The sequence below is a fragment of the Zophobas morio genome, unplaced genomic scaffold, assembly GCF_036711695.1.
Source record: "Zophobas morio isolate AGI-343-1 ecotype UQ-CSIRO unplaced genomic scaffold, CSIRO_AGI_Zmor_V1 ptg000007l, whole genome shotgun sequence".
NCBI classification, from domain to species: domain Eukaryota; kingdom Metazoa; phylum Arthropoda; class Insecta; order Coleoptera; family Tenebrionidae; genus Zophobas; species Zophobas morio.
The window spans coordinates 1,602,729-1,617,430 of record NW_026972112.1 but is presented as its reverse complement, the minus strand read 5'-3'; the positions used below and the strand labels follow the sequence as shown (position 1 = coordinate 1,617,430).

Genomic DNA, 14,702 nt, shown 5'->3' with positions numbered 1-14,702 from the left:
ATTAATTAATAGTTATCATATTTAAACAGTATATATAAATTAAAACTCCAACCGTATTGACTCCTTTTGCGGACATTTTTGGAAAAATGCACACTTTGTTCGTGTTCACAGCGCTAATGCAGAACATTTTCATTAATATTTAGTAGCAATTAATTAGAAATCCGCGAAAACGTGTTACTTTTACGCCAAAATGGGGCTCCGAATGGTCCGACGTTGCTGCCACCAGACCGAAATCAAAACTGAACACGAAGGACCGAATACCGTGCCTTGGCTCAGTTGGTCACGTGACAGTGACGTCATGGTGCGTCAGCATGAGATTGCTAAAATTATGTTACATACTTTGGCCGGAAAATTGCACTTTCGGGGCTAATTCAACAATCTTTAAACAAATTGAATTGTTTTTATTAATTTCGTGTTTGTGGGAAAACGGTTTTCAGTTGAATTGCTTAAATATCATTTAATTATATCGTGTTATACACAACGACAAATTTTAAAAATAAATAAATAAATTCGCCACTTATTAGTTGTCAAATTGTTTCCTTACTTTCCTCAGTGCGAACAGACGTCTTCACGCGATGAACGTTCGACTCAAACTGCCCAACAGTGGCCGCTGACCTGTATATATTGGCTGACGCAGAAAGACGTTCGCGAATGTTCGAGAAGCTATTCCTTTGTTTGAATACGTCGTGACGTCACGATTCGCAACGTCACAATGCGAATTTTTAATTTATTAATGTATTATTAGCAACAAAAATGTTTTTGTAGATCTTTTTAGACATTGTTTGTTTATATTTGTCAATTTACAATGTACAGGCTAAAAAATTGGTTAAATACCGGTTCGCTGACGTCACAAGACGTTCGCGAATGTTCGAGAAGCTATTCCTTTGTTTGAATACGTCGTGACGTCACGATTCGCAACGTCACAATGCGAATTTTTAATTTATTAATGTATTATTAGCAACAAAAATGTTTATGTAGATCTTTTTAGACATTGTTTGTTTATATTTGTCAATTTACAATGTACAGGCTAAAAAATTGGTTAAATACCGGTTCGCTGACGTCACAAGACGTTCGCGAATGTTCGAGAAGCTATTCCTTTGTTTGAATACGTCGTGACGTCACGATTCGCAACGTCACAATGCGAATTTTTAATTTATTAATGTATTATTAGCAACAAAAATGTTTATGTAGATCTTTTTAGATATTGTTTGTTTATATTTGTCAATTTACAATGTACAGGCTAAAAAATTGGTTAAATACCGGTTCGCTGACGTCACAAGACGTTCGCGAATGTTCGAGAAGCTATTCCTTTGTTTGAATAGGTCGTGACGTCACTATTCGCGACGTCACAATACGAATTTTTAATTAATTAATGTATTATTAGCAACTAAAATGTTTATATAGATCTTTTTAGACATTGTTTGTTTATATTTGTCAATTTACAATGTACAGGCTAAAAAATTGGTTAAATACCGGTTCGCTGACGTCACAAGACGTTCGCGAATGTTCGAGAAGCTATTCCTTTGTTTGAATACGTCGTGACGTCACTATTCGCGACGTCACAATACGAATTTTTAATTAATTAATGTATTATTAGCAACTAAAATGTTCATATAGATCTTTTTAGACATTGTTTGTTTATATTTGTCAATTTACAATGTACAGGCTAAAAAATTGGTTAAATACCGGTTCGCTGACGTCACAAGACGTTCGCGAAAGTTCGAGAAGCTATTCCTTTGTTTGAATACGTCGTGACGTCACTATTCGCGACGTCACAATACGAATTTTTAATTTATTAATGTATTATTAGCAACTAAAATGTTTATATACATCTTTTTAGACATTGTTTGTTTATATTTGTCAATTTACAATGTACAGGCTAAAAAATTGGTTAAATACCGGTTCGCTGACGTCACAAGACGTTCGCGAATGTTCGAGAAGCTATTCCTTTGTTTGAATACGTCGTGACGTCACGATTCGCAACGTCACAATACGAATTTTTAATTTATTAATGTATTATTAGCAACTAAAATGTTTATATAGATCTTTTTAGACAATGTTTGTTTATATTTGTCAATTTACAATGTACAGGCTAAAAAATTGGTTAAATACCGGTTCGCTGACGTCACAAGACGTTCGCGAATGTTCGAGAAGCTATTCCTTTGTTTGAATACGTCGTGACGTCACGATTCGCAACGTCACAATGCGAATTTTTAATTTATTAATGTATTATTAGCAACTAAAATGTTTATATACATCTTTTTAGACATTGTTTGTTTATATTTGTCAATTTACAATGTACAGGCTAAAAAATTGGTTAAATACCGGTTCGCTGACGTCACAAGACGTTCGCGAATGTTCGAGAAGCTATTCCTTTGTTTGAATACGTCGCGACGTCACGATTCGCAACGTCACAATACGAATTTTTAATTTATTAATGTATTATTAGCAACTAAAATGTTTATATAGATCTTTTTAGACAATGTTTGTTTATATTTGTCAATTTACAATGTACAGGCTAAAAAATTGGTTAAATACCGGTTCGCTGACGTCACAAGACGTTCGCGAATGTTCGAGAAGCTATTCCTTTGTTTGAATACGTCGTGACGTCACGATTCGCAACGTCACAATGCGAGTTTTTAATTTATTAATGTATTATTAGCAACAAAAATGTTTATGTAGATCTTTTTAGACATTGTTTGTTTATATTTGCCAATTTACAATGTACAGGCTAAAAAATTGGTTAAATACCGGTTCGCTGACGTCACAAGACGTTCGCGAATGTTCGAGAAGCTATTCCTTTGTTTGAATACGTTGTGACGTCACTATTCGCGACGTCACAATACGAATTTTTAATTTATTAATGTATTATTAGCAACTAAAATGTTCATATAGATCTTTTTAGACATTGTTTGTTTATATTTGTCAATTTACAATGTACAGGCTAAAAAATTGGTTAAATACCGGTTCGCTGACGTCACAAGACATTCGCGAAAGTTCGAGAAGCTATTCCTTTGTTTGAATACGTCGTGACGTCACTATTCCCGACGTCACAATACGAATTTTTAATTTATTAATGTATTATTAGCAACTAAAATGTTTATATAGATCTTTTTAGACATTGTTTGTTTATATTTGTCAATTTACAATGTACAGGCTAAAAAATTGGTTAAATACCGGTTCGCTGACGTCACAAGACGTTCGCGAATGTTCGAGAAGCTATTCCTTTGTTTGAATACGTCGTGACGTCACGATTCGCAACGTCACAATACGAATTTTTAATTTATTAATGTATTATTAGCAACTAAAATGTTTATATAGATCTTTTTAGACAATGTTTGTTTATATTTGTCAATTTACAATGTACAGGCTAAAAAATTGGTTAAATACCGGTTCGCTGACGTCACAAGACGTTCGCGAATGTTCGAGAAGCTATTCCTTTGTTTGAATACGTCGTGACGTCACGATTCGCAACGTCACAATGCGAATTTTTAATTTATTAATGTATTATTAGCAACTAAAATGTTTATATACATCTTTTTAGACATTGTTTGTTTATATTTGTCAATTTACAATGTACAGGCTAAAAAATTGGTTAAATACCGGTTCGCTGACGTCACAAGACGTTCGCGAATGTTCGAGAAGCTATTCCTTTGTTTGAATACGTCGCGACGTCACGATTCGCAACGTCACAATACGAATTTTTAATTTATTAATGTATTATTAGCAACTAAAATGTTTATATAGATCTTTTTAGACAATGTTTGTTTATATTTGTCAATTTACAATGTACAGGCTAAAAAATTGGTTAAATACCGGTTCGCTGACGTCACAAGACGTTCGCGAATGTTCGAGAAGCTATTCCTTTGTTTGAATACGTCGTGACGTCACGATTCGCAACGTCACAATGCGAGTTTTTAATTTATTAATGTATTATTAGCAACAAAAATGTTTATGTAGATCTTTTTAGACATTGTTTGTTTATATTTGCCAATTTACAATGTACAGGCTAAAAAATTGGTTAAATACCGGTTCGCTGACGTCACAAGACGTTCGCGAATGTTCGAGAAGCTATTCCTTTGTTTGAATACGTTGTGACGTCACTATTCGCGACGTCACAATACGAATTTTTAATTTATTAATGTATTATTAGCAACAAAAATGTTTATGTAGATCTTTTTAGACATTGTTTGTTTATATTTGTCAATTTACAATGTACAGGCTAAAAAATTGGTTAAATACCGGTTCGCTGACGTCACAAGACGTTCGCGAATGTTCGAGAAGCTATTCCTTTGTTTGAATACGTCGTGACGTCACGATTCGCAACGTCACAATGCGAATTTTTAATTTATTAATGTATTATTAGCAACAAAAATGTTTATGTAGATCTTTTTAGACATTGTTTGTTTATATTTGTCAATTTACAATGTACAGGCTAAAAAATTGGTTAAATACCGGTTCGCTAATGTCACAAGACGTTCGCGAATGTTCGAGAAGCTATTCCTTTGTTTGAATACGTCGTGACGTCACTATTCGCGACGTCACAATGCGAATTTTTAATTTATTAATGTATTATTAGCAACAAAAATGTTTATGTAGATCTTTTTAGACATTGTTTGTTTATATTTGTCAATTTACAATGTACAGGCTAAAAAATTGGTTAAATACCGGTTCGCTAATGTCACAAGACGTTCGCGAATGTTCGAGAAGCTATTCCTTTGTTTGAATACGTCGTGACGTCACTATTCGCGACGTCACAATACGAATTTTTAATTTATTAATGTATTATTAGCAACTAAAATGTTTATATAGATCTTTTTAGACATTGTTTGTTTATATTTGTCAATTTACAATGTACAGGCTAAAAAATTGGTTAAATACTGGTTCGCTGACGTCACAAGACGTTCGCGAATGTTCGAGAAGCTATTCCTTTGTTTGAATACGTCGTGACGTCACGATTCGCGACGTCACAATACGAATTTTTAATTTATTAATGTATTATTAGCAACTAAAATGTTTATATAGATCTTTTTAGACAATGTTTGTTTATATTTGTCAATTTACAATGTACAGGCTAAGAAATTGGTTAAATACCGGTTCGCTGACGTCACAAGACGTTCGCGAATGTTCGAGAAGCTATTCCTTTGTTTGAATACGTCGTGACGTCACGATTCGCGACGTCACAATACGAATTTTTAATTTATTAATGTATTATTAGCAACTAAAATGTTTATATAGATCTGTTTAGACATTGTTTGTTTATATTTGTCAATTTACAATGTACAGGCTAAAAAATTGGTTAAATACCGGTTCGCTGACGTCACAAGACGTTCGCGAATGTTCGAGAAGCTATTCCTCTGTTTGAATACGTCGTGACGTCCCGATTCGCGACGTCACAATGTGAATCCTTAATTTATCAATGTATTATTAGCAACTAAAATGTTTATATAAATCTTTTTAGACATTGTTTGTAAAATTTTTTAATTTGTAAACATTATAATTTTTCATTAATGAATTTTTCCATTTTTTTTTTCATTTAACGATTTTTCAGTTATTCGATTTGCAATTTTTTGGTCTTGCCATATGTCGATTTTTCAGTTTTGTTTCAAAATTTAATTTTTATAAAATAATATCAATTTTTCTTTTTGTTGAAAAGCTGAGAAAATAAAAAATTAAAAATTAAGAACTTGAAATATTAAAACTTAGGAACATTAAAAAAAAATCGAACAATCGCAAAGCAACTTGTAAGGTCGAGAAACTAAAAAATAGAAAAATTAAAAAAAATCCAAAAATTGAAAAATTGTAAATTGAAAACTGGAAAAATGAAAAACTGTAATATCAAAAAACGGCAAAACGGAAAAGCTTCAAATCGAAAAATTAAAAACTGAGAAACGGAAAAATCGAAAAATTGAAAAGGTGAAGAATTAAAATGTTCAAAAAATTGAAAAATAGGACATGAACTGAAGAGATTTGATTTGAACTGACCTGATTTGAGCTGACCTAACCTGATCTGACTTGAGCTGACCTGAATTGAACTGACCTTACTGAGCCGACCTGATTTGAACTGAACTGATTTATTTATATTTTAAAAGTTGTTTATTTAAAACATTTTTCTCTTTGAAATTTTTCCATGTTAAAAGTTTTTAATTTGTAGACCTTTTAGTTTTTAATTATTGAATTTTTCGATTTTTCAGCTTCCCAGTTTTTAAATTTTAAAATAAAAAAATTGAAAAAAGGAAAAATTGCAAAGCTAGTTGTAAGATCTAGAAAATGAAAAATAGAAAACATTTTAATTTTTTATTATCGAATTTTACGATTTTTCAGCTTCCCAATTTTTAATTTTACGATTTTATAATTTTTGAATTGAAAATTGAAGAATCAAAAAAAAAAGAATTCCAACATCAAAAATCCAAAAATTAAAAATCGAGGCCTGAAAATTCGAACTATTGAAAAATTGGAAAAATAACAAATTAAAAAAACACCATTTGGAAAATTGAAAAATTCCAAAGTTGAAATCTCGAAAATCGCAAAATTTTGAAGCTAAAGCTCGAAAAATTGAAAAATTGGTAAACGAAAATCGAAAAAACGACAAATTCTAGTATCCAAATTTTCGCAAGATCATAAAATTAAAAATCGGGAAACTCAAAAATCTAAAAATTGAAAATATGAAAATTGAATAATAGAAAAATAGTATAATCGAAATATTGCAAATCGAAGCACTGACCTGACTCGAACTGACCCGACTTGACCTGAATTAACGACCGACACGAAAAACTGTCCTTTACTTAAATTGGGCTGATCTGATTTCAACTGACTTGACTTTGAGATAATCTGACTCGAATTAATTAATCTTAATTAATTACATCCCCATCATTGAAACTTCTCAGAAATGACGATGGAGAGCTGAAAATGCTCACTTGCCAGCAGAAACCAAAAACCAAAAATCCGGAAAACCGGAAACTAGAAAATCTAAAAGTCGAAATATGAAAATTAGAAAACCGAAAATCAAAAATTTCGAAAATTGACAATTTCAAAAATCGTAAATACGTAATATCGGAAAATCAAAAGTCAAAATCGATGAATCAAATATTAGAAAAATCCAAAACTGAAAAATCGAAAAATCCAAATTTTGAAATATCGAAAATTCAAAAAATTGAAAATTTGATGAAACAGAAATTTGAAAAATCAAGAAATTGAAAGAACGAGAAGAACAAAAATTGAAAATTCATATTTCGAAAAATGAACACATTGAAAATTGGATAATCGAAAAACCGAAAATCGGAAAATCCTACTCTATCTACATTTTAAGCAAATTATATTCAAAAATTTTATTTTTTTATTCCCTTGTAAATGTACGAAAAAGGACTTTCGGTAATTTTCTAAAAGTCAAAAAGCTCATAAAGATATTGATAAATTGAGATTTTTCGAAAAGTTTTGATTTTTCAAATTTTGAATTTTTAGATTTTTTTAATTTATTTTCCGAATTTATGGTTTTTCCTTCCTTCAAATATTGGTACATCGATTTTTCGATTTTATGATATTCGAATATGCTTTGTTTATTTTTCGGTTTCTAGATTTTTCAATTTTTCAAATTTTATTATACATTTGATTATCTGAATTTGCTATTTTTCAATTTTTCAATTATTCAATTATACGATTTTTTTATTTTAGATACCTACTTCTAATTTGCAATTTCTCGATTTTTCTGTTTTCGATTTTTCGAATATTTGATTCATCGATTTCGATTTTTGAGTTTTCGATAGTTCGCATCTACAATTTTTGAGATTTTTTATTTTCGAAATTTCGGATTTTCGATTTTTCCATTTTTTGAATTTTCCATTATCGAAAATTTAATGAACCAATATTTGGAGAAACGAAAAACAGAAAATCCGTAAAACCGAAAAATAGAACATCTAAAATCCAAAGTCGGAAAACAGAAAGATCAAAAATTAGAAAATCGGGATTTAGAAAAATCAAAATTCCGAGAATCGAAATATACAACAAAGGAAATACCGAACATCGAAAAGTTGAAAAATTGAAAAATCCGGGAAACGAAATTAAATAAACTGAAAATTCGAAAATACGAAATTTCGAAAACTGAAAATTTCAAATATCCTAAATACGAAATATCGAAAAATCAAAAGTTGAAATCAATGACTCAAACATTAGAAAAATCGAAAATTGAAAAATCCAGAACTTGCAAATTAGAAATATCTAAAATTTGAAAAATCGAAAAACTCAATAATGGAAAAATTGAAAAATCGAAAATTCAAAAAACCCAAAAATAGATAATAAAAGTTGAGAAAACGAGAAGGAAACAAATTGACTGTAGAAAAAGCTAAACTCCACCCCGCCCACATTCTTTCTCCATTTCAGTGACTTATTTTGTTTTTTGAAAATTTTTCTAAAAAAATTGTGTGGGATAATTCTTCAGCTTCCTCAATAGTTTTCTCGTATATTATTGTTAATCGTAAATTAATTAAAGCTTATAAATTGCTTGCTTATAAAGAACTATAGGAAAAAATTAAACTTAGCCCCACTCACCTGTTCTCGCATTTTTTTTTTTGAAATAGGAAGTAAATCTTATAGCAAATAGAAAAAAAAGTTAAAATTGTTGGTTTTTATTTAGAAGTATTTTTTTTAATTTTTTACAACCTCGGTTCTATTCTATTCACCCACTCCTTCTCTGTTTCACTGAATACTTTTATCTGCTCTGAATGAAAGGTGCAGATTTGAAAAATAAAATTTCGGGAACTTGAAAAATTTTGAATCAAAAAAAATTCAAGATATGGAAAATCTAAAAACTGCAAAGCAACTTGTAAAATCGAGAAACTGAAAAATAGAAAAATTGAAAAAATAAAAAATATCCAAAAATTGTAAATCGAAAATTGAAAAAGTGAAAAATTGTAATAGCAAAAAACTGTAAGATCAATAGTTTCAAAAAACTAGAAACGTGAAAAATTAAAATGTCCTAAAATAGAAAAATCGAAAAATTCTATAATCGAAACACTGAAATGAACTGATTGACATGAACTGAACTGACTGAGCTAACGTCACTTAAAATGACCTGACTTGAACTAACTACAACTCAATGAACTAGGTTGAACTAACTTGACTTGAACTTACTCAATTTTCCGAACAGTTTTTCGATTTCTTTTTAACGTTTCCGATTTAAAAATTTTGTCGAATCCCAATTTTTCGAGTTTTCAATTTTAATTTTTTTAATTTTTCCATGTTTTTTTTAATTTTTATACATTTTAATTTTTCGTGGTTCAATCTTTCAATTTTTCAGTTTCCCGATTTTCAATTTTTTGATTTGGAATTTTCGATTTTTGTCCCTTAATATTTAATTTCTCTATTTTTCAGTTTTTTGTTTCAAAATTGCAGCTTTAATAAATTTGTTTTTCTTTATGTTGAAAAGCTGAGAAAATGAAAAAATAAAAATTTGAAAAATAAAATTTCAGAAACGTGAAAATTTTTAAATAAAAAAAAATTGAAGAAAGGAAAAATCGAAAAATTGCGAAGCAACTTATAATATCGGGAAATTGAAAAATAGAACAATTGACAAAATAAAAATTGAAAAATTGTAAATCGAAAACTGAAGGAATGAAAAATCGTAAGATCGAAAAACTTCAAATCGAAAATTAAAAATTGAGAAACTGAAAAATCGACAAATTGTAAACGCGAAAAATTAAAACAGCGCAAAATAAAAAATTATTAAATTGTTTTTGTAGTTGAAAAAACCAACGCAATCATGGTAGAGACCAGAGGTGGTTTCGTTAAAATATACAACGTCATTACAGTCAGAAAATAATACTCTATTTGCCGTTAAAAATAATCATTTTGAACAACAGAGTCATAAAGAATTTCGTTTGTCCCGGAACATTTATTTATATTTACACTCGAAATTGCCAACGAAAAAAAAAATTTTTAATTTCTCCTAAATAAATTTTTACACTGAAATTAATTTCCGCGTAGTAACTTTCCTCCACACTTCATTTAAACTGCGTGATTACAAAAAAAAATAAGTGTTTCTTGGATTTAATTAATAGAAAAAAAAATAACAAGTGCGGACTGATTCAGCAGATTATTAAACCTGATTTGACCTTGATTGATTCTTACATAACAGTATTTTTTTCCGAAACTGTTTAGTAGTTAAATCATCGCAGCACTCTTGGTTATTTAAATGCTAATAAACAAAGAAATTTTATTTTAATAAAAAGGATAAGCGTTGCAAAATAATAAAAAATAATCTAAAAACTAGTCTTTATTAAACCCTATAATAAGAACAGCCTTTAAAAAAGCACAACATCTTTTGGCACGTTTTTCTGGAGGCACTGCAGCCCCTCGAATGCCGTATTCTCCGGGGTGTCTTTCTGCACCAGACACAACTTCACGACCTTCTCCACCTCCTCCGCACTCTTGATCTGACTCGTCAGTTTCTCCTTGATGACATCAACTTGAATTTCTCCTTTCTCGTTCTGCATGTGAATTTTCTTCGAGAAACACAGCGCATGCACTTTCAGTTTGGGATCATCCAAGAACACCCCTTTCTCTGCCTCCTTCAGCACCGCCTCCTCCACCTTGGAGACCTCAAGACACTCCTTGGAGTACTCCTCCAGCCGCTTCTTCTGCTCTTCGCTCAACCCCTATTTAACAAAAATTCAAACCAAAACCCAGATTTTCTAGTCGGACTCACCTCGATGGCCACCGCCAGCCCCAAAACGCACAAAGCGACTCCCAGTTTCATCTTGCTCTTGGATCTACTCTCCCCATGCCATCGTCAAACTTATATAGCAAAATTTTGCCGAAAAAAACCCGATTTCACCGTTATTTTTTTGCGTCTTTGCACACACGAACAATTAATAGATGTCGAGTATTTGCGATTAACTGCACAGAAAGACGTTTGTAGCTGCGGGGAACGTTCGTGGACGACTTTGAACCGATGAAGAGAAAGCCAGATTTTGATTGACGGCTGAAATTGGGCGGTTTCGGTGAAAAATGAATGCGGAAATTCATCATCGGTGTAAAAAATTGAACGAAAAATGAGCTTCGTTTAATTCCAGAAGAACTAGTGCTGTGTAGAATTTTACAAAAAAAAAGGGTATTAATAGTCTGGTATAAGATTTCCTGAAATTTAATTTTCACATAAATCCGGGCTGCAAGAATGCGTAATTACGGTTGGACGCACAGTATAATTAACAGACGCTTCACAACAAAGCAGCGAGTGTATTAATAAATGTCACGTCGATGTAGGCGTTGACTTGTGCCGCCTTGTCGCAACATGAATTATAATCAGATTGGCAGTGACGTCAGTTGTAAGGGATAATTAAGGTCGCTTTGAAGATGAGCGGCAAATTTGATACATTTTTGCTTCGGATGAAATGTTTCTGAGTAAATAATTCAAGCGAAAACCTTCGATCGAAGGTCGAGTTCACCCGATAAAAATCACAGCCCTCTATTAAAGCACTTTCCGCCGCAATTTATACCCTAATAAAAATTTATGATGTCATCAGACAAAAACGAGCGCATTTTTGATCATCAACAGGTCTTATCTCGGGAGACTTTTCCGGCTTTTCGCCACGGAAACTATAAAAAGTATAGCCTGAACTAAAATCTCAACAAGTATACACGGGTCGTTGTTTTAGAAGGTTTTCGGCTTTCTGATAACGAAAAATGTTTTTGACGCAGAAATAGAAAAATCTTCAAGTAATTGTGAAAGCCCGTGGGCTTTGTTCGCTATTTACATTAATAAGATAAGTTAAATTAATCTCACTGCTGTAAATAAGAAATTTTGGACAACTCCCTATAGTATCACGCAGAATTAACGTTACATCGAGTGATTCATTGCAGCCAACTGCAGTGACAACAATTTAATTATTTTATTTTCAATTATTGACGATGATTTTGTATATTAAGTGTGAAAACTCATTATTTATGATTACAGATTTAAATTGAAAAAAGTATAATATAATTAAACGGCTGTGAATAAATTACTAGGTGTAATTATTTATAATAGATCCTAATTAAATATAAATAATTAAAATTCACCCTGTTAATTTGAAGAAAAAAATCAAACCGAACGTTTTTAAACTTAACACCAGGAGCATAAAACGCTGTTTTTTGAAATTAATACGACGAAATCGAATTAAGCATACCACAATTTTTTGGGAATTTTTTTAATGAAAATTTTATCCAGTTTCCGAAAATTTTTAGAATTTAACTAAAAACATTTTCTTATAGATTTTGACCTACAGAAGTTAGTTTAAACTTTATCTCTTCGATAGCTTCTACCATTTTTTCAAAATCGCCCACTGAGTAATTATTGCAAATTTTTTGGAATAAAAAAAAAATTTTTTCAAATCGAATATTTTTAAATCTTGCACCGGGATCACAAAAACACTGTATTTTTGGAATCAGCACGATGAGACTTATATACCAGAATTTTTTCGAAATTTATTGTCAACGTTTTCAAAAATAAAATTTTTCAAAGTGAAAATTTCGACCAATTTTTGATAGTTTTCGAAATTGAAGTAAAGACATTTTGTTATCGATTTCGACCTCCACTGAATTGTGATTTTTTAGTTTAAATAATTGCGATTTTTGAATAAAAAAAAAAAATTTTCAAATCGAATATTTTTTAATCTTGCACCGGAATCATAAAAACGATAAATTTTTGGAGTTAGCACGACAAAATTTGTATACCAAAATTTTTTGGAAATTTATTGGCAACTTTCTCAAAAACAAAATGTTTCAAAATGAAAATTTCGATCAATTTTTGATGATTTTCGAAATTTGACCAAAGATGTTTTGTTATCGGTTTCGACGTCCAGAAGTTAGTTTAAACCCCATTGTTTCGATAACTCCTACCATTTTTCCAGAATCGCCCACTGAATTATTGTAATTTTTTTAATTAAAAAAAAATATGTTTTCCAACCAAATATTTTTAAAACATGGACCGAGGGCATGAATCCACTATGTTTTTGGAATAAGTATGACGAAATCTACGTACCAGAATTTTTTGGGAACTTTTTTGACAACTTTTTCAAAACCAAAATTTTTCAAATGAAAATAAAAATTTCATCCAAGTTTTGAAAATTTTCAGAATTTAACTAAAAACATTTTCTTATAGATTTCGACCTCCAGAAGTTAGTTTAGAATTTATTTCTTCGATAGCTCCTACCATTTTTCCAAACTCGCCGACTAAATCATTATTATTGCAATTTTTGGATTAAAGAAAATATATTTTCAAAACGAATATTTTTAATTCTTGCACCGGGATCATAAAAATGCTATATTTTTGGAGTCAGAACGATGAAATTTGTACACCTGAATTTTTTGGAAATTTATTGGCAACTTTCTCAAAAACAAAATTTTTCAGATGAAAATGAAAATTTCGACCAATTTTCTAAATTTAACCACAAACATTTTGTTAACAATTTCGACTTCCAGAAGTTGGTTTAAACCTCATTTTTTCGACAACTCCTACCATTTTTCCAGAATCTACATTATTATGCAATTTTTTTAATTAAACAAATATAATTTTTCAAACCGAATTTTTATGAAACTTGGACCGGGAGCGTAAATCCGCTATGTTTTTGGAAAAAGTACGACGAAATTTATATACTAGACTTTTTTGGGAATTTTTTGTCAACTTTTTCAAAAGCAAAATTTTTCAATTGAAAATGAAAATTTCGGCCGATTTTTGACAATTTTCGAAATTTAACTAAACACATTTTCTAGTCGCTTTCAACCTCCAAAAATTAGTTTAGACCTCATTTCTGCCATAGCTCCTACCATTTTTCCAGAATCGTCCACTGAATAATTATTGCAATTTTTGAATTAAAAAAAAAATATATTTTCAAAACGAATATTTGTGAATCTTGCACCGGAATCATAAAAACGATATATTTTTGGAGTGAGCACGACGAAATTTGTATACCAGAATTTTCTGGAAATTTTTTGCCAACTTTTTCAAAAACAAAATTTTTCAAAATGAAAACTTCCATCAATTTTTGATAATTTTCGAAATTCGACTAAAGACGTTTTGTTATCGATTTCGACCTCCAGAAGTTAGTTTAAAACCCATTTCTTCGATACCATTTTTCCAGAATTGCTCACTGAATTATTGCAATTTTTTTAATTAAAAAAATATATAAACTGGAAAATTCCAACCAAATATTTTTACAACATGGACCGAGGGCATGAATCCACTATGTTTTTGGAATAAGTACGACGAAATCTATGTACCAGAATTTTTTGGGATTTTTTTGACAACTTTTTCAAAACCAAAATTTTTCAAATGAAAATAAAAATTTCATCCAATTTTTGAAAATTTTCAGAATTTAACTAAAAACATTTTCTCATAGATTTCGACCTCCAGAACTTTGTTTAGACTTTATTTCTTCCATAACTCCTACCATTTTTCCAAACTCGCCGACTGAATCATTATTATTGCAATTTTTGGATTAAAAAAAATATATTTTCAAAACGAATATTTTTTAATCTTGCACCGGAATCATAAAAACACTATATTTTTAGAGTCAGCACGATGAAATTCGTATACTAGAATTTTTTGGAAATTTATTGCCAACTTTTTCAAAAACAAAATTTTTCAAAAACAAAATTTTTCAAAATGAAAATTTCGATCAATTTTTGATGATTTTTGAAATTTGACCAAAGACGTTTTGTTATCGATTTCG

General features: G+C 30.4%; 2 protein-coding genes across 6 annotated transcripts in view; one reads left to right on the top strand and one right to left on the bottom strand.

The window, feature by feature from the left end:
- LOC135124201 (calbindin-32) overlaps positions 1-14,702 on the top strand; it is a 325,924-nt gene that overhangs the window by 220,019 nt on the left and 91,203 nt on the right. The gene's annotated exons all lie outside the window — the stretch shown is intronic.
- On the bottom strand, positions 10,289-10,765 carry LOC135123971 (B2 protein-like). The gene is made up of 2 exons (XM_064048829.1): positions 10,700-10,765; positions 10,289-10,649 (listed from the first exon to the last, which is right to left on the bottom strand). The coding sequence occupies exons 1-2, from the start codon at positions 10,748-10,750 to the stop codon at positions 10,296-10,298; spliced, it is 405 nt and encodes a 134-aa protein (XP_063904899.1). The 5' UTR covers positions 10,751-10,765; the 3' UTR covers positions 10,289-10,295.

What these genes read in the sequence shown, in the direction of transcription:
- LOC135123971 (XM_064048829.1), bottom strand. Translation starts at nt 10,750, where the DNA reads ATGAAACTGGGAGTCGCTTTGTGCGTTTTGGGGCTGGCGGTGGCCATC. An exon ending in GGCTGGCGGTGGCCATCGAG is followed by an intron (nt 10,650 to 10,699) that starts GTGAGTCCGACT and finishes TTTGTTAAATAG; the next exon opens with GGGTTGAGCGAAGAGCAGAA.